The sequence below is a fragment of the Tetrapisispora phaffii genome, chromosome 15 (assembly GCF_000236905.1).
Source record: "Tetrapisispora phaffii CBS 4417 chromosome 15, complete genome".
In the NCBI taxonomy this organism is placed as follows: domain Eukaryota; kingdom Fungi; phylum Ascomycota; class Saccharomycetes; order Saccharomycetales; family Saccharomycetaceae; genus Tetrapisispora; species Tetrapisispora phaffii.
Window position 1 is genome coordinate 393,341 of NC_016534.1, and position 20,039 is coordinate 413,379.

General features: G+C 31.2%; 4 protein-coding genes across 4 annotated transcripts; all 4 read right to left on the reverse strand.

The window, feature by feature from the left end:
• Positions 1 to 358: 358 nt before the first annotated feature.
• LRG1 (GTPase-activating protein LRG1) lies at positions 359 to 3,502 on the reverse strand (the record flags this gene model as incomplete). Its single annotated transcript, XM_003688550.1, has 1 exon — positions 359 to 3,502. The coding sequence occupies one exon, from the start codon at positions 3,500 to 3,502 to the stop codon at positions 359 to 361; it is 3,144 nt and encodes a 1,047-aa protein (XP_003688598.1).
• Positions 3,503 to 4,402: 900 nt separating this feature from the next.
• Positions 4,403 to 9,208, reverse strand: ATG2 (Atg2p; the record flags this gene model as incomplete). Its single annotated transcript, XM_003688551.1, has 1 exon — positions 4,403 to 9,208. The coding sequence occupies one exon, from the start codon at positions 9,206 to 9,208 to the stop codon at positions 4,403 to 4,405; it is 4,806 nt and encodes a 1,601-aa protein (XP_003688599.1).
• A 2,021-nt stretch (positions 9,209 to 11,229) lies between these two features.
• TPHA0O02000 (uncharacterized protein) lies at positions 11,230 to 13,092 on the reverse strand (the record flags this gene model as incomplete). The annotated part of the gene is made up of 1 exon (XM_003688552.1): positions 11,230 to 13,092. The coding sequence occupies one exon, from the start codon at positions 13,090 to 13,092 to the stop codon at positions 11,230 to 11,232; it is 1,863 nt and encodes a 620-aa protein (XP_003688600.1).
• A 3,901-nt stretch (positions 13,093 to 16,993) lies between these two features.
• TPHA0O02010 (MFS transporter) lies at positions 16,994 to 18,682 on the reverse strand (the record flags this gene model as incomplete). The annotated part of the gene is made up of 1 exon (XM_003688553.1): positions 16,994 to 18,682. One exon carries the CDS (start codon positions 18,680 to 18,682, stop codon positions 16,994 to 16,996), a length of 1,689 nt encoding a protein of 562 aa, XP_003688601.1.
• Positions 18,683 to 20,039: the final 1,357 nt, after the last annotated feature.

Genomic DNA, 20,039 nt, shown 5'->3' on the forward strand with positions numbered 1-20,039 from the left:
ATGAGTTAATAATTATTTTAAGTCAATTTATGATTATGTTCATAATTAAAAAATACCTCCATGATTTTTTTGAATTTATATTGTAGTAGCTTTACGTGAACTTCTGGATGAAGTTTGGAAAATATATCAACTTCTGAATCGGTTAGAATGATTTAAAGGTAAACAAAATTTAAAATCTAAAACTACAAATAATATAAAAATGTTACACTATAGTATAATCATATAATTTATTGTTTTTTTATTGAGATTATGATTATTTTTTATTGATATTGATACAATACCTACTAATTTCAGTAGGTTGATTTATTTAACAAATAAATATGCTTTTGCACAACTATAAAACAAGACTTCGAATTGCTTATTCTTTAACGTGAATTATCGTTGATGAATGAACAGTTTTAACAGTTTCTGACCTTAAAGGCTGTTGATCGATGTCGAACTCGATAGCGCCCGAGTTGATCTTCTCCAGAACGAACCGTTTTATGGATTCATAATCGGTATAGTTTAGCTGTTTAACTTCTTCTAATAGACGTATTAAAAATCTTGGAACCATTGCTAGCTCTATATTGTTCGTTATAACGTAATCAACAACTTCAATCGCTAAGAAATAATTTTCACCTTCATTTTGTGCAAAAGCATCTCTATATGTATTATGTTTTGTGTCCATATTAGTTGAAGCAGATTTTAAAGGAATATTATTATCGCCACTGCCATTATACAGGATATTAGGAGCAATGACAGTGGATAAGTTATGTATATCCATCTTGGAGCCCATTTGATTCTCGATGTGCGAAAAAGAAGAAGTCCAGAATAAAAACGATAGTAAAACCTCTAAAACATTTCTGTTATAGACTGGAAGTATGCTATACAACAACGACATAAATTTTCTCTTTTCTGTTTCAGATTCAATTCTTGCTGCATTTATCCACATGTCATATAATTCTCTTGACATCAGTGGTTCCGGAAGGCTTCTAATAAACTTTTTCAGTAGTGCTGATAGTTGAATAGCCGTTTCTTTGGAAAAGTCAGGTGTCTTTCCAGGGTTATTATCTATTTCTAATGTTAATTCATTTAGTTTACGAATGTTACCATTTATTCTAAAGATACCTTCAACTGATAAATCCATTTGACGAAGCGAAAATATTAATTCATCGACTACAATTGGTATCTGAATTTTTGATGGTCCAACACCTAAATCTGATTGAATGCCCCAGGATTCGCATAGATAATCCAGAGGTACGCCAAATGTTTTTTTAATTTTCTTCTTCTTAGTTTCTTTATTCCGTTTGATCTTTATTATATTCCAAAATTTATTAGAGGAATTTGATTTATCACCTTTGGGAATAGATGGTATTAAAGTTGAAGGCACCATCAACTTTTCCATAGATTTTTCATTTTGTAATAAAGATAATGCAATGGCTTGTAAAATTAGAGAGTCTGAATTGCTTAATTCTGAGTAAAATGACCCACTTTCTTTAGCAACTACACGAACTGACTCTTCATCAGTTTCTTTTAACTTCTTAAAATGAGTAAATGCATTTGGTCTTAATTCTCTCGCTTGTTCTACAGCGACTATTCTAGATATATCATCAAGAGTCAGTGAGCGGCCATTACTAAAAACATTTTCTGGTAAAAAGCTAACCTTGGTATTATTCTCCTCATTTCCAGAACTGATTAACTTATCTTCAAGTGTGATAGTAGGTTCCTCTGTATTTTCATCAGTAGTTGTCAATAACATAGATAATCTAGCATTTTGTTTATGTGATACAGAAACACTTTCGCGTTTAGATTTCAATTTACTAATGTCATTTAATGTTCTAATATATGTTTGTTGCATCATGACTGCTTCATTTACAGTGGATTTATTACTATTTTTGTTATATTTTAATTGCATTTCAGTGACTGCTTTCGATTTGACTAAACCAATTTTAAGTAAAAATATCAATTGTATTAATCGAGTGACATATTGAAAACCTGAAGTTGAGATAGGATCCTCAATAGAACAGTTTCCACATAATATTGTGTTTTGTTGTTGATTAAACGTGGCATCTGATAGTTCGTCTAAACCTATATGATTATTACATTTGAAACAATTAAAACACTTAGCATGCCATCTTTTATCATGGTATTTTATACAACCCTCTTGGATATACTTATTACATTGATAACAGTTGTCGGTAACTTTGATTGATAACTTAATGTAATTAAATGGTTGAGAACTATATTCTTCATATTTCCTTAATGCTTTTAAGTACTTCATTAAAGGTGTGTTAGAGTTAGTTATTTTATTTTTCTCAAGAACGACAAATAAACCATATCGCATAATTAATTTTAAAAAATGAGCTAATCCAGTTATAATAGACATAAATGTTGGCATTTGTGATTTAATAGTAGCAGGGTCTAGATTAATTTTTCTCAGTATTTGTAAGTAAATCATAATCTTTGTTGTTAAATTTTTTGAAATCTTTCTTAAGCTGAAGTTTTTATCTTGGTATTCTTCAATAGTGGTATTATCTTCATTCTCATCTGTTGGAATCTCGTTATCCAAAGTTCCTAAAGCTTTAAATAAACATTCTGTTTTAAGTACCAACAAGGCACATGACTCGAGACCTTTTATTTGATCAATACTAGCAAGGTGTTGAAACATATCTGAAATACAAGCAGCTGTTTGTTCTTCGAATTTATATAACGTAGACCATACTTTTGATAGCAAATTATTAAAGATATTCATTTTTGCGTCTAAGTCTCTTTTTAGACTATCAATGTCATCATCTGTATTATTGTCGAGTTCAGATGATAGTATCTTTTTTATTTCAGGCAGAGCCAATTTTTCAGAAGATAACGTAACATGCCAATATTTATGGATACCATAACATTCTGGATGCCAACAATTAACTTCATCACCTTTCAAAAACTCAATATATTGATCTGAAATAGGATACTCACAACCATTACAGAGTTTAGAGTGAAATTTCAGGAAATGATATTTACAATATAATTTTTCATTGTCTATGAAACATTTCTTAATACCACATGGTTCACTACATATAACACAAGAGAAGTGTTTTTCATCATACTTTTTTCCAAAGGCTGTATAATAAAGTCCTCTTAGTGGTTGGTCGCATACTGCACATAATAATTCATTTCTTTTAAAATAATCATATTGACATAATAATATTGTTGTATTTTCATTTTTAAGTGTGAATGGAAAATATTTTCTCTTCAAAGGAGTATTACAATCTTCACAATTAAAGCATTCATCATGATAATATTTTCCTAGAGCCTTCAATGTACTTTTACCTTTTTTATCACCCTGAATTATAGGTTTTTTACACCTCTCACAGAATTTTCTATTATCTACCGAAGTCTTATTATGAACATGGTTATTATTATTATTATTATTATTATTAGAAATTGGATTTGTATCTTTCTGTGATAGAATATTCACGCATGCATGGTCATGGTTATTGACTAATTGAGAGCTTGTTGAAAAGTTTTGCATTAACTAGGATTTAGATCATAAAATATTCTGCGTATTCTTCTTAAATTTTTTAGATTATTATCGAAATTAAACACCTAAACAATTGATGTAGTTAATGATTCACTTGAAAGGTTCTTTAAATCAACTACCGTTCCCTATCAATAATCTAACTCAAGCTATTCAAAGAATTTAGCAATATATCTATTTCTTTTCTATTTGTTATGTTGTGTTGTTTCTTCTTCTTCTGTGTATGGTTTCGAAGTAAAACACTCCAACCTTATAAACGTTTATCGTCTTAAGCTCCTTTCAATTATGAATACAGCTGTACAATTCGAAATGAAATAGTCGTTGATATATCTACACGATATAAGATCTTAAAATAAAAATTATAAATATAAATTTCAATATCCGATATCAAATATCCAATGCGCTTGGAGTATGTTTCAGGTTAGATCAATATTGATCTAATTGTCATAGTTTATTATTGTTTCTTTATTGCCTGCAAATTGCCCAGTGGAAACGAAAATTGAGCCTTTGATAGTTTTACTTCGTTGCACGATTTTATACACTATATCTTCGTAGCATATGACTCTTCGATGTTGCCAAATTAAGAAACATGTCTCTTGGTACTAGGTAGAACCGTGGTAACAGCACCCGTTTCATGCTAATAAAGTGGACACCAAGGTATATTATGCAATATGCAATATGCACTATGCACTTCACACACACACACACACACACACACACATATATATATGTGTTTGTTCATCTACTAATTTCAAGCGTTTTGTCATTTAAGCTATTTAGTTACGTATTGAAGATAAATCGTAGGTTTATAAGGAAACCGATGATCTTCAAGTTATGTATGCATATATGTGAATTTGTTTCCTTATTGGCGATTTCTTTTTGATTTCGATAATCTTATTTCCTGATCTGTGGTTTATATTTATCTTCGTAATTCAAATGTTGTTGTTTATCCAATTGATTTGAAATACCTAATAATGTTTTTGAAATAGCTTCAGTGGCACCAATCAATGGTCTGATTATTGCTATCGGAGCAGCTTTTGCAGCTGATAATGCAGTTAATTTCGGACCATAATCGTTTGTTATAGAAAAATCATTTTCTCCATTGCTGACTTTAGTCTTATCCTTGATGGTATCGTATGCAATATAGAGATTCTTTTCCAATGCATGATACGCTTCTTCTAAACCTTGATGGACGTTTAAGGGTTGATCTGCGTATAGACTTATTACTCTTGGATATCCGTCCTCAGTTTTAGTAGAATCTATAACAAGAGCGCTAGGATCACGATTTCTAACCTTAGGGTTACTACCTCCAATCAATTGATCCTCTTTTAAAATAGAATCAAAATTCACCACTGTTTCAGGAATACTATATATTCGACCAGCAGATCCTTTACCACCAAAGAATTCTTCAGTGTTTTCCAAAATGGTTTGGGTTCCTGATACCATTTTTGCACCAATTCTGATGAAATCACCACCAGTAGTTTTGAAAAATATATTAACACCCTTCTTTATACTTCTACTGGCATTGCCCTCTTGCCGGTATTCTCTGACTGGTACTGTTATAGCAGACTTAAAATTTGATCCTAATGTAACAGCAGGTTTCAAGGAACTAACTCCACCAATGATACCTGATAACTGGTTTGATAGTATATCAGGAACCCAATTCTCTTTCAAAGCAAAACCCAGTCGTTCAAAACCATTAACTCCGTATAGATTAATAGCTTTCAGTGTGACAGTAGCACCTTCGAGAATGAAAAAATTTACAAGTTCTTCAGAGCGACCTGATCTTAAGCCTGAATAGTTGTATTTTTTCGGTTTATAGTCAATAACAATTTTAACTGAATTTGAAGAAAATTTTTGTATAAATGTCAGTTCTGGATAGTCATCAACTAATTCAAATCTTGGGTCTTTGAATTCTAAAAACCTTAATAAAAAATCGAGAGTTCCTTGGTCAACATGTAATCTTAAGGGAGCAGCTTCAACATCTATTATTGTTTCAACTGCCTCCAGAGACCCTATCGGTTTTATTGACGAATATTTAATATTAAGCATTGATTTTGAAGAAGGCCACTTTTCATATCTTAACATACTTAAAAATTTATTCCAAGTGGATCCTAAAACGTTATCCAGAACTGTAAATTTATCAACAGAAATATCGAAAGAGTTTAGTATTATAGGATTATGATTATTTGACTCTTGCGTAATGCTAGAGAACACTACAGCTTTAATAGATATTGAATCAGCTTCAATTGCTATTTTATGAATTTTCGAAGGTTTCAAATTCGCTTTATTAATTGGTTGAATGGGATTTTTCTCAGATTGGATATCATTATTTACAGTAGTTTTAAGTTTATCTACATCTGACTTAGTCGTTGCTATTAATATTGAATCAAAAACAGTAGTCTGTAATTGTATTTGGGTATCATCAACTTGTTCTGATTCCATGACCTTATTGCCAACTATATTGATCGTTTTATTAATTTGTTTCCTAGTATATTTCCAATCATATCCGTCAAAGAATTTAATGGAGATACGGTTAATATTAAAATCAATGTTCAAATTTTCAGGTTGTGTTGACCTGCTTGAATGAACACTGGAAATATTATCCATATAATTTTCTTCACACTCCAATGAGTTGCTTAAAGTAAATAAGGATGACGTTGTACTTTCCCATTCAGGTAGTGCGTCAATGCCACTTTCATATACCTCAGAACTAGGATAAGATTGATCAAGAAATTCATTAATTATCACGCCATCATTGTCTATTTGAATATTATCGACATCTGTATGTAATCTAATTTTTGATGGATCAAAAAAAGATTGATCTACGTCTTTCATTGTATTGATATTTTTCGCAAAATCATTTTTATATTTTAAATTATCAGGGAATGTTAAAGGGATTTTAAAATCAATAAGTAAAAATAATAAAGTATGAAATGAATCTGAACAAAGCGAAAGTTGGAGAAGCTCTGATGATATTTTTATGAGGGATCCATTATCTTTAAATTTTAATTGAGCCGATAATAAGTTAAATTTACCTATATTAATAAATCCTTCATTATAATAATAGTCCGAAAGACAACTATTGGATGTATTTTTTTTATTCTTTAGTTGAGATATATCGTCAATAAGAAAAATACCCGATTCAGTGGAATTGCATTTTAGGTAACTGTTTGCAGTATTGTAATTTAAATGAATATCGTTAAAAAATATTAATAGAGCAGGTTTTATCCTAAATGGTTTTAATATTAAAGAGCAGTAGGTCATTCTTGCTTCGATTATTAATTTTTCATTAACTGAATGGTTAGGCTTCTCATGCTCATGCGCCACTTTATGATTTTCTAATAACTCCATAAAACTAGCACAAAAAACAAATTCCATGTTTTTCATAATTATTTGTATTTTATTTGTCGATAATTTATTCACGATTATTGCAGGTAAAGTATTTGAGTCTATTGCTATACTTTTCACTAGGGAATATGATGAATTGTCGAAGTGTCGTGAAGCTGTTACTTTTATGGAGCATAAATTTAATTCTCCATCTTCATTAACAATAACTTCATTTTCTTTTAAGGATAGGTTCAAGGATCCAAACTTCGAGTTTAAAAATTGGTGCAAATCTAATTGAACTGTTTTTATTTTTAAAACCAGATTAGCATTTTTTGTTTCCCTTAATTTAATATTTGAACAATTTAGTACTCTAACACTACGTTTACATGATTTATGATTAACATTATCATTTCTCTGTGGTATAGTAGATTCATATTCAAAAGCCATAGACATAAATTCTTTAATTGTACGGTGAAGCTTTGGATACGATTCCTTTATATAGAAACCATCAATTGATAGCAAAAGGTTAGTAAATATACTTGACTTTTTAAATGAAGTATTTTGAGATAGTATTTGAATCGGTGGATATCTGTTCCTTCCCTCAATATTTTTAATTGTTAGTATATGATCTGTGTCATTGTTAATCAAGCATCTATAAACTTCGATGTTATTTAATTGAAATTTTGTATCAGAACTGGTAAATTGTATTGGTGCAAGTTCAAATTTTAATTTTTCATTATCTAGCAGCAGATAAATATTAACTGTCTTCGTTTTGAGCTCAATATTTAATGGTGCTTTTGATGATAATGCAGTATAACAATTTACCTTTCTATACCTTTCAACCAATGCGTTAGTTTTAATATAAGCGCTAAGAATATCTAATATTGCAGTTTTATCCAAATAATATTCTAAATCTTTAGTTACATCAATGATGGCATTATTGGATGAATATTTTATTTTTAAGACATCCATTACACTATTGCAATCATTATTCTTTTTTTGGATTTTTGAATCTACTTTTACTGGTTCCAATGATTGAATATTAATCTCATATTCATCAAATTCTGAAGAAGACAAATGAAAATTCTCAAACTTCAGTGAAAGATGTTCGCTTATCATTAACTCAAAGTCCAGTAGAAGAAGAGTGAACTTATTTACAGATATTGAGATATTCTGTTCTTGTTGGAATCTTCTATAATTTGAAAATTTTTCTGGAGATTGAACTTTAGAATCATTCTCCTTCTCGGTACATGCAAATATATTTCGAAGTAATAATGTGAATAATGCCGGTTCCAAATTCAGAAGATTATAATAGTATAATGACACTTTTTTGACTGTTAATGAGGAATTTAAAAATTTAAAATCATCGACTGCATTAAATCCAGTTAATTTTAATGATAGCCCTTCAATTGATAGTATTTCTAAAATGTTAATCGTTTGTTCGGCAGCTTCGATAATTGACGATGAAGAAATTCTGTTATTTTTAAGCGAGGTTGTGCTTTCGAAAGTCTCCATTGCACTCATATACATAGACATCGAATCTACCATAGATGTTTGAGCTAATGGTGATCCGGAATATTTGGAGCTGTTCTTCCTTGCATTATAAATTTTTAATGTCTGCAATGTTAGTTCTCTTGTCCCCATCTCATCATTTGTCAACAATATATCATCAACTTTTATTTCCAAATAATTTTCATTAGCATCATCCAACTGGAATATAATTTTAACATCAATAATATTTAGTTTAAATTTCGACAAAAAGCTACTCAAAACTTTTTTCTTCATCATTTGTAAAGTACTTTGTGTTCCTTTGGAATTTGCATTGCCACCATCAATATTTGAATGACCACTATTGTCATTAGTAGTTGTGCTAAGAGTTCTTTTCAAAGTTTGGGCAAGTTCTGTATCTGTTGCATCATTACTTCGCACTGTATCATCTTCGAATTCATTAAATTCTTCTAGTGCATTCAAATCCAAGCTTGTGGGAAGTTGTAACATCATAGACGTTGTCAAATCGTTCAAACTTTTGGATAAAGAAAACAAGAGTTGGCCATCATCTTGGTTTGCTGTTACTGAGTGCAGGAGATCTTTTTCAGATTTAATTATTACGGTCATGTTGCGAGCAACGATATTCAAAACAGCAGATATTGTCAACTGAATATCTAGTTCATCCAGTGAACCCTCTTGTACTATGAAATTAGTAACTTTGATATCATCTGTATTTAATTTAACTTTGTGGAATGTAAATTTAGAGTTTGGCCCTAATGAAATATCAACATCGGATAAATCAACATTTGAGAGTATGGATATCTTATTTAATATATATGCTAGTATTTTCTTTTGTATGCTTCCTGTGAATCCAAATGGCATACTGCAGAAACAGAAATAAATAAAACCAAACAAAAGATGTAAATATAACAATATTTATAACCGAACCTATGTTATTCTATTACTTTTCGTCTTTGTTTGCCTTATATGACATGCAACGATCAATCATTAAGTTAAAAGTGCCAAATAAAATTCAGTCGAGATAAGAAGGTGCTATTAAAGTATTGGTACTTCCTGTTGACAAACACAAACATGATGTAACAAATTTCAAGATAAAAAGATTATAAATTGCAATACTAGATGCTCATTACAAGTTTAATGTTGATAATTTAATAAGTTATTATCGATACTCAATCCCTTAAAAAAAGTCATCAGTAGATCAGTTGACCAAAAAATTTAAATTGTGAATATCTTTGATGCGAATCCTGTTGATTTTTGAAAACCGCACAAAAAGACGAAAAATAGGCTTTATATAAACGGAATGATAAGTAGATGTTCAGCGTAAGCTAACTCAAGGGTAGATAAAGAACATTAACAGTATTGTATCCATCCAATGTAACAGCCATATATATATACATTTGCCTATCAATTGAGATGTTGTTGAGTTCCACGGACGTCAAAGGTAAGAGCACTATATATTTTTGTATATATCAGGCAAACAGAAATGGCTGACAATGTTTATTGAGATACTTGGGGCATACATTTAAAGCAACAATTGTATTAATTCAAACATTGCACAGTACCATGCCTCGTTTCGGGTTCATATGAAACTTACTTAATGTAAAATAAATAAAATATTCATTATTCCTTTAAGGTGAAAACCTATCCTTCCTTTGTTTATTTTAAATTAAAACTGTGCAGCATACAGATTATCTAATGTACAATATACTAAATCTCTATTTGTTTTCATTAAGCACGCATGTGTTTAATTCCATAACGATACAACAAGGCTTATCAACAATTCGTTATATGGGATATAAAGTGAGTCACAATTGTTTAATAAATCCACTTTTGGAAGCACCAATTAATTGAAACTTGAAACGGTGAAATCATTGCCGATCAGTATGTGACTCAATGCTATTTCTTCATTTGATATATATATATAGCTGTATGCATTTAAATACGATGAAAGGTTAAGTTTCTGCAAACTGCAGTTTATGTAAAGTGATAGTGGTGTATTTTGATATCGGAAGAATGGCTAGGTTTATGCATTCGGTTTGTGACGTGTAAACGTGTAGATGTGTAGTCTGCGTCATAGATAATTGTCAATCATAAGCGTGATAGTTGTTTTTATGATGCTGTAGATTTCTAATCTTAAATTCTGTTAGGATATTACTGGTGACTCTCTTCCTACCTCTTATATTTTTGTTATATTGAGGTAATGCTGATGTAACAACTTTGCACATTGCCACTAGTAAACTGACTTCTTTTTGATAAAAAAAATAGAATTGTCCAATAGGTTCGGTTTATTCTTACGGATCTTATCAACTATCTAATTACGATAAGAAATGGGATTTTTTATAATTTGATAGTTTTTCTGTAAATAAATAAGAGTATTAAGAGAATTGGGAGATGCATAAAATACTGTTATCTCTTTTATATTAGTAGTATTTTTAGCAATTCTTCTAAACGGAAATAGGGAAGTAAAAAAAGTTCGTATATGAAACAATGATTTACATATACATATAGTGTTTGAAAGTGAGTGCTTATTATATTATTAAAGTTATTTCATTACTAACATTTAATTAAATTATTAATTATATATATAAGTATATTATGAAGAGGGATCTATAGTATGTTCATAACAAACTTATGTGTATATCGCGGAACTATTGCATTATTATAGATTGCGGAATTTTATCAAAATGTTTTGATACAATGTTTTGATACAATGTTTTTTTATTTAATATCATTATTTTGGTTTTAATTTAAAGGAATCATTGTAATTCATTTGAATTATTAAGTTATCTCATGAGAAAATGCTGACCTTTTGTTTAATTTTAATTAACATTAACCGTATAAAAATTAAAATAAAAGGGTTATTCAAAATAGGTTTACAAATTTTATAATGATTTGGCCGATCTCATACTAATGATTGGTTCGACAGTAGAGAATCCAGAACTGGCAGTCTTTTCGACATCACCAGAGGCATTAATCATATCATCTTCAACAAAGTCAATAGCTTTCATGTCGGCATCTATGTCATTGTAATGATGGAAACAGATCCAGAACAAACAACCTGCAACAAAACAAGAAACTGCTAAACCTGTGAAAACCCAAGTATACTTTGGATCGACAGAGGTTGGGGAAATAGCAACACCTAAAGCAGCACCGATAGCATTTGTGAATAAGAAAATGGACATAATAAAGGCTTTCATGGAATCTGGAGCATTAGAATAAGCAAATTCTAAACCTGTAACAGAGGCAAAAATTTCAGACCAAGCAATAATAACATAAGCAGGAATTTGCCATGCAACATGGACTCTGTTTGGAATGTTAGTATATTCAGGTCCACATGCCATTGGGTGATCGTAACATGGACCAGCCTTATAAATGAAACTTTGTAAAACAGCAGCCCATACCATCGCACAGGAACCACACATGAAACCTAAGAAAATCTTAGTGATTGGCTTCAATGGAGTAAATCTTCTAATAGTTGGATACACAAATCTTTCAAAGATTGGAATGAAAACGATAATACCAATAGAATCGAATACTTGTAAGAAATCATTTGGAATGTTATGTAATTCCATAGTACCAGCTTGAGTAATGAAATTGTTGATCATTTGACCATAAACACACCAATAGATTGGGTAGAAAATAAAAACCTTACAAGCTTTAATGGATCTGTTGATTTCGTCAACAAACTTATCAGACCATGGGTATTGCATTTCTGGGTTTAAGGAAGGTTTAGCGGAATCGAAATTAAATTTATTTTTGCATACAATGAAGGTGACTTTAAAACATTTCGAGATAACCTTATCTCCCACAGGTTTAATAATATAACTATTTCTACCCATGACTAAAATAACAACAGCAATCCAGAAGAAACAGAATGGTAGTAAGTAAGCAGCCCAGAAACCTTTATGAGATTCTAATTCAGTAGTGGCCAAAACGGATAAGGCACCGATGTTAATCATTAAGTAGAAAAACATGAAAACATTTTGCATAGTAATATCTGGATCTTCAATTACTCTTTCACCTTTCTTTGTGGTAATGACTCTATGCTTTCTCTTTGGAATCTGTTCAGCAACTAAAACGGATAAGTTAGCCTTAATCATACCAGTACCAATACCAATTAAAATAATGGCAGTGACGAAACCACCGGTAGCAGTTTCTTTGGTAGCGATACTTGGAATAGCAGTGATGAATAAAATGAAAATACCAATGATATAGATAACTGTACCTACAGCAATAGTGTTATATTTGTTCCAATAGGTATCGGCCATGTAACCACCAAAAATTGGTGTAATGTAACACCAAAATTGGAAAAAATAAGATAAACCAGTAGCACCATTAGTATTTAACTGTAGGATACCCTTTGGAGTATCGTTTGGACCATTGGCCATATAATTTTGGAAAGGAGCAGATAAACCATAGTAAGAGAATCTTTCCGATAATTCAACGACTGCGATTAACCAACATCTATAAGGGATATGACCTGCTACGTGCTTTAAAGTGGCCATCTCTTCTTCTGTTGGTTCAACGTATCCCCATTCGTCATTGTATGGATCCGCTTCATCATCTACGGCAAATTCATCTAATTCTTCTTCATTAGTGTCGTTTTCGACTTTGTCATCTATATTGAAAGTAACATCATGGCTACTATCTAGTTCTTTCTCGCCAGAATAAATAGCGTCATACTTATACTCACTAGGATGTGATGCATGTACGGTCACGTCAGAGAACTCTTTTTCTGACGACATTGTCTTAAGATTATATTTTTTATCTATTGCTGGATTCTAGTTCACTTTTAAAGAAAAGAAAAATATTTATAAGAAGATGGAGAAGTAATAAAAAACATACAAATAGTTGCTTTTAAAGCACAAATTAAAATGATTAAAAGCCAAGCTATATTTATATTTACAGGATCGAAACAAATCTTATTCAATGAAAATTTATTTTTCAAAAGTTTTTCTAATGTGGTATATTAACATTTGAGAAATTTTTTAAGTTTTTTTAATGTGTTTTATGAGTTAGTCATTATAATAAGTACGAAAAGACAGAAACGAATGAAACAGAAACTTGAAAAAAAAAAGTATGAAATGAAAGATCATTACTATTTGCTAATTATTGATAAGAAGCAAAAAGAAAGAAAACGATGTGTAAATAGGGAGAACTGGGGCTATTCTGTCATACATTTTTTATGTTTTTATTAAGATCCATAAGGTAATAAATAGTGAGAATGATTATGATTAGAAATATAAAATTCGTGTGGTTTACTACTACCATCTAAGATCAAATATTGATTTGAATTACCAAATATTTTTGCACAATAATAGAATGGTAAAAAAATGTAAATATAAAGTTACGAAATCATAAAATTTTGTGAAGTTATTTCCTAAAAAAGCTTGTTTGTAATTGACAAATAAGAATCGAGAGTGCACTATTGTACCATTTCTTCTTGGCTATTGTAGATCGATATCGATATGCAATGGTTTTACCAATGTAAGGAAAAAACCCTGTATACGGGCACGATTAATCTCTCTCTCGAGAATTTTCACTTAAGTGAAAGATACGCCTGCAGGAGAAAACCAGTAAATACCGTACGTGGAGATAATGTGCAGAAAATGTCGATAATGTGTGTGTTTGTCATGAATTCTTATTTCAACTCGTAATAAGTGTGCGATGAAAAAAGAAAGTAAAATATTAAAAAAAACAAATGACGAAAAGATAATATTGAATTCTACTCGTGTTTGCCGTGCCAATTGCATCTACACTTTCTCTTGGTATGTTTTTGTTGACGTAAAGAGTCCGTACTGCACAAAATAACAGTGTAAATAAAAACAATATCTATTAGAATACAAGTTCTCATATAGTCTTCTATTTTAGATTTCTGCCCAAACTATACTATCTATAACAGAAACAGAAATATAAACCCTTTGATATGTTTGTGTCTTAATACGGCAGGAATATTCTTGTTGCGCTTTATCTTTTGCAGCCATAACTAAAAGATATCAGGCAATGTACTCCTAAGCCCCCAGATCTTATCTTGTAGAATATTAGATTTTAATTGATTATTCATTGTTAAGAGTAGTAGTATATTATAATTCTTCGTGGGGATCTGTATGAAATAAATAATATGTAGAATATACTAATTATACAAGTTGATTAAGACAGTTTGAATTATCTTACATGGCTGGAAAACAAAGTGCTTGTTATGTGCAATGATGCAGACTCTCATGTCTCAAAGAGACCATTCCATCCCAGAAGGTGCCTTCTCTTTGAGGTGACCATTATTTCTGATGTTTTTCAAATATGCTACATTTTAAGTCTATTATCACAATTAAACTCCCAGTTTGCCAGTATAAGTGATATTATTTACAATGTTGGATTGTACAACTTTCAGAATGATAAATGAAATACAGCATGCCATCTCAAACACATTTATTGCGGAACTAGCCGCAATTGTGTCAGACATCATACGTTCATGATTTCTTTCGTTTCTTTAGCATAATACATATAAGATATGCCACACAATCTTTCAAATTGGTCCATACAAAGAAAAAACCACATTAATCTTTGTTAATTTAGCAACAAGTCACTAGTTTCAAAAACAAACAACTAAAACACAACAACTTTTACATCAGTTCGCCTAATATCTGTGCATGTGTTACCGAAATTTTATGCTATTGAGAGGAATACCTCAGTGATCCCCCATTTCGTACACATATGCCACAGATACTCGAAACTTAAGAAAAGCAGACTTCGCAGAAAGATCGAGAATGTAAGCCACGAGAAGAAAAAGCAAGCAGCGCAGTGTGTCATTTTACAGTTAACATAATGATGATTAATTTTCACAAAGGTACGTAACCATCCTCACTACCGTGTCCTTTTTACTTCGAATGGATAAAATTTCGTAATTTGTTGAGAATAAAAATAAGGAGAATTATTCGTAGTAGCGACTACGTTCTTATTATTGCCAACGACCTTTGGCTGTACGAGATCCGATACAACTTTGTTGTGAGAAATCAACATGCGCCACAACGCATTATTAACATTACCACTACCTACAATGACAAGTTCAAGCATGACCGAAGCCAGAACCGTCACAGTATTAATAACATTATAGAGTACGATGACCCTAATCACACAAGTCAATACCATACTAAAACGGCATAAAATACCACTATGGGATGACCTGTCTGTATGTACCCTTCATTAGTTATTGATCTTTTTCTACCATATTTTCTCTCAAAACAATTTTTCTTAGTCCACTAAAAGCTGTCTCGTCAAACAAACAACCAACACGACAGTGGGTAACCGGCATACGTATACGTATTGAAAGCGTTTCCTTCTAGTATGCTAAACATTTCCCATGGAAAGTCAGTAGTCTCCAAGAAAACAAATACGTTTAAAAGCAACAACAGGGAGAGTACGATCAACCATCACGGTTTCCATTAAATCATTCCAGATCGTACAGACAATCTCTGTAAAAATTCAAAAAGATTGCGGATTCCGTTACCGGACCGGACCGGCTGGATCGAACGGAAGGCGATGGAGAAAAAAACAAAACTCTACGGGCCTTTAAGGTGGTTAGCGCATGATCTCTCTTTTCAATTCGCGTGACCCTACCCGGAAAAAAAGATCTCTGTTAGTGCCGTTAAGGGTATATATATAAAACACATATATTGTTTCTAAATAATTCCGCAGAGTAATATAAATTGTCTACGCGTTTTTTCTTTTTCTTTTTTTTTTAAATAAATATCGTTTCGAATTCCTTGCCCGCTTTGTCAAAGCATATTACTCCCAACGTTTTGAATATCGAAACTATAGATAAGATTGTTAACGATAAAGACAATTCTACTATATCTTGCGAGGAGGAAAAAGATGGAGCTCGGGTTCTCTTAAAACATGTTTAGATGAGGAATCTGACCATAACATTTAGTTATCAGTGAGATAAGATCTAAAGGTTTCAGGAATACATTGTCTGATAACATTTAGTTATGGCTGTAAAAGATAAAGCGCAACAAGAATATTCCTGCCATATTAAGACAGAAACATATCAAAGGGTTTATGTCCTGGTTTTGTCATTCATATAACTGAAATAAGCGAACGTCACAATCCAAATTAGAACATAAAATTAGTCGATGTATTTAACATGTCTTTCGAAGATGAAATGGTTTCGTGATTGTGACAGAAATTATTGTAATAAATACCAAGTTTTTTCCGACTATGTAAAGTAATTAAAACTGTCTTTATTAACTTGTAAATTTATTATATTTTTAAATATCATTTATTTACTTAAATCGTGACCGAGAATAATAAAACATATCACTCTTATTCACGAACAACCTAATTAAATCTAATATTCAACAGACTATTTTTACTTTTACAATATTCTATAGCTATATTATTAACTGTTTCCAACAAACTACATAATCATTTCAAACTAAATAATAATGGAGGTAATCAATATCGTTATATTTATCTATCTAAAATTAAATAGTGAAAAATATAAAATGCAAATTTGTTCGAATATTATTTATATGAATAAACTAGGATGACAGAATTATATCATTAAAATTGAATGATTTTAAATTGTATATCAGTACTAATGTTTGGATATGATGACAGAATGATCATAGTTATACGGATGCAAAGTACCTAATCAGTAAACTTAGATTTACTACGTAATGTTGCACCATATTTGTAAAGCAAAAATGGTATCACACTCATAACGATAGAAATAAAACCTAATAATGACGAACCCCAACCAACTGGATATTTCTCGCTTCCCAAGTTATTGTACATGGCTTGTCCGAATAATGGGAATGCACATGCAAAACCTGCACGTGCTAAACCATTACCAGCAAAGACGGAGGCAACGTGATCAGGGAAACTGAGGGCCATGTAAGCGAAAGTACTTTGGAATAAACCAAATGAGTTGATCACAAATAAAACTTCAGCAAAAATTGGTAAAATCCAATGAATACCAGCGGTCCAGCCGAAAATAAATAACGCAGCTGGTAAAAAGAAAGCAACAATCATAGTCATCACCAAGAAATCTTCTGGAACAAAAGTTTGATTTTGCATTTTTGGAGCAATATATTTGGCTAGAAATATAATGTAAAATGGATAGATAATCACACAACCAACCTGGAACCCAAGGAAAGCTAACCCACTTTCGATTAATGTAAAATTGTAGATACCACCGAACACTAATGGGAAAGCTTCAAAAAATAAATAGAAAATACCATAAATTAAAGCAATGTATGCATCAATAGCTGCAATAATAGGTTCCCTCATAATTATTTTGATTGGCTTGTAAACAGCAGTTAAAAGGAAGGCACCTAATTCTAATTTTTTCTCTTTCTCTGCGCTTGCAGTGGACCATCTGTCATCTCCAGTTTGCTTCCTTAATCTTCTTGCACGACGATACAAAATATTGCCATGATGAGTTTCCGGCATGAATAGCATTAGTAAAACTAATGTGAATGCACATAGCCATAATAGAAACCAAAAGATCCATCTCCAGTCTTCAGCAACAACCATGGCAGCACCCAATAATGGAGCTAACACTGGTGCAGAAATTGCACCAACTGCCCATAAACCTAAGAACAATGGGACAACCTCTGGGGCCAATATATCAGAAATAGAAGCACCACCGGTGCTCAGGGATGGCGAACAGAACACCCCGCTAAGAAAACGTAAAACTACTAGACCACCGAAATTATGCACAGTAGCGCATCCGATTTGTAGAATAGTGAAAATGAATAAAGTGACTGTGTACAAGTGCTGACGACCTAGTAATGAAAATTCAGATAGAGGTGAGAATATTAATGGACCTAAACCATATCCTAGAACGTATAATGATAAATTTAATGTAGCTACAACATGCCCTACACCGAACTCACTTTGGATTTGCAATTGACCCGGTGTGTAAATTGACGAACCCATATATGTCACACTTGTTAATAACATAATTTGTAGAAGAATAGCACCTCTTTTCTTTTTAGACCAGTTAACTGGGAAATCAGGATCACTTGGATCATCCCATTCTAATAGAAATGGGTTTCTTTCTTCCACGGTTTTTTGTTTTTGTGATTCTTGATCTGCTGAACCCGCTTCAATATCGACTATTGGTTTCTCTGCGTTATTTAACGACTCAAAATCTGAGCTAACTTGGAAAGATTCTTGTACATCATTTTCCTTTTTAGTTTCCACTGAACAATCTGATGGGTTCACTCTTTGTTCAACAGCATTAATATCTGGAATCTCTTCTTCAATCGTTACCAAATTGAAATATTCCAAGACATCAACAGCAAACGTGTTTTTAAACGACTCCACATACATTTCAAATCTTAATTTGAATTGAGGTTCTGTGTTGTTTTGTATTAAAAGTATTATTGTGTTATTTTATTTATGAGTAAAATGATAACTTGAGAGATAGAAGTTTAATGCAGATCATCTTATGAGTTCACCCAGTTTATATACTTTGGAAAAAATTATTTCTTGATCAAATTTTCATAGCTGATGTTTGTTTCCCCTGGGTTAATAGAAAAACATTTCCAACTTAAATATCCACGTCACTACATATAGTATTAAGTGCTATAATATATTTTCTGTCACTATGTTTCACCATAATGTTGAAGACAGATTTATAAAAAATTTGATTATTAATTAAAAAATTTTAAAGTTTTAATTTTCACATTCTGTCTACAATATAATGTGTTTCAGTTTATTGCAGACAAGTGTTAAAAGATAATAAGAAAAAAAAAAGGAAAAAACCAATCTCCGTTTTTCATTTATTTTTAATACATTTATCGTCCGAGTGATTACATCCATGGGAAAGGTACTCGGGTATGTACTATGTTTTTGCAGAGACACCATATATTGAACTATCACAAAAGCCGTAATAAAAATTTTTCAATTGAGAGGGGTTGTCAAATTCGATCGCTGGCAAAAAAAAAATATTTCGAAAAAATATTTCGAAAAAATTCTTCATCCTTGATTCTCCGCATAACTACAAGTTAAAAAAGAAAATATAATAAACTCTACTTTTTTATTTTTTACCGCGAAACGTACGTATAAAAATATTTTCGTTAGTTCTTTTTCGTTTCTTTTTGTTTTTTCTTTTTCTTTTGCTGTGAAGGTGATTGTTATTAATAAGTCTACAAAACTCCGGAATAAACAGACATTATGTTTTTTTTGCTTCAGAGTTTTTGGTATTTGTAATGAAGATGCCATGTTTTTATTAGGTATTACTAATCACGATGTCAGTTTGCTCTAGTGCCACAGTATACGTGACCAAGTCAACACTAAATCAGGTATCCAATACTTGTTTTGTTAGCCTAATACTACTCCAAAAAATACAATTAAGTTCAATTTATGGATAACTAACTATGTCTGTTTCAATTTGAATGTGTGACAGTTAATAATTAACTATTAATATTAACTGTTGTGCAGTGTTATATGATTATTCCCTCACTTAGATGTGGGAACAACTTTCCGTGGAACAATCTGTTGAGATAGTAATTGTGCGTACTGGGAAGACATACTGCTATTAGTGTTGTTGTAATAGTAGTTTGTACAATCAGTCGAGTTGTAATTGTTTCTCTTTTTCTATTCCTTATATAAATTATATATGTGACATGATTGATATACGTGCCTTTTTATATATTTATGTCTTGCAGTGAGTAATATTAATTTT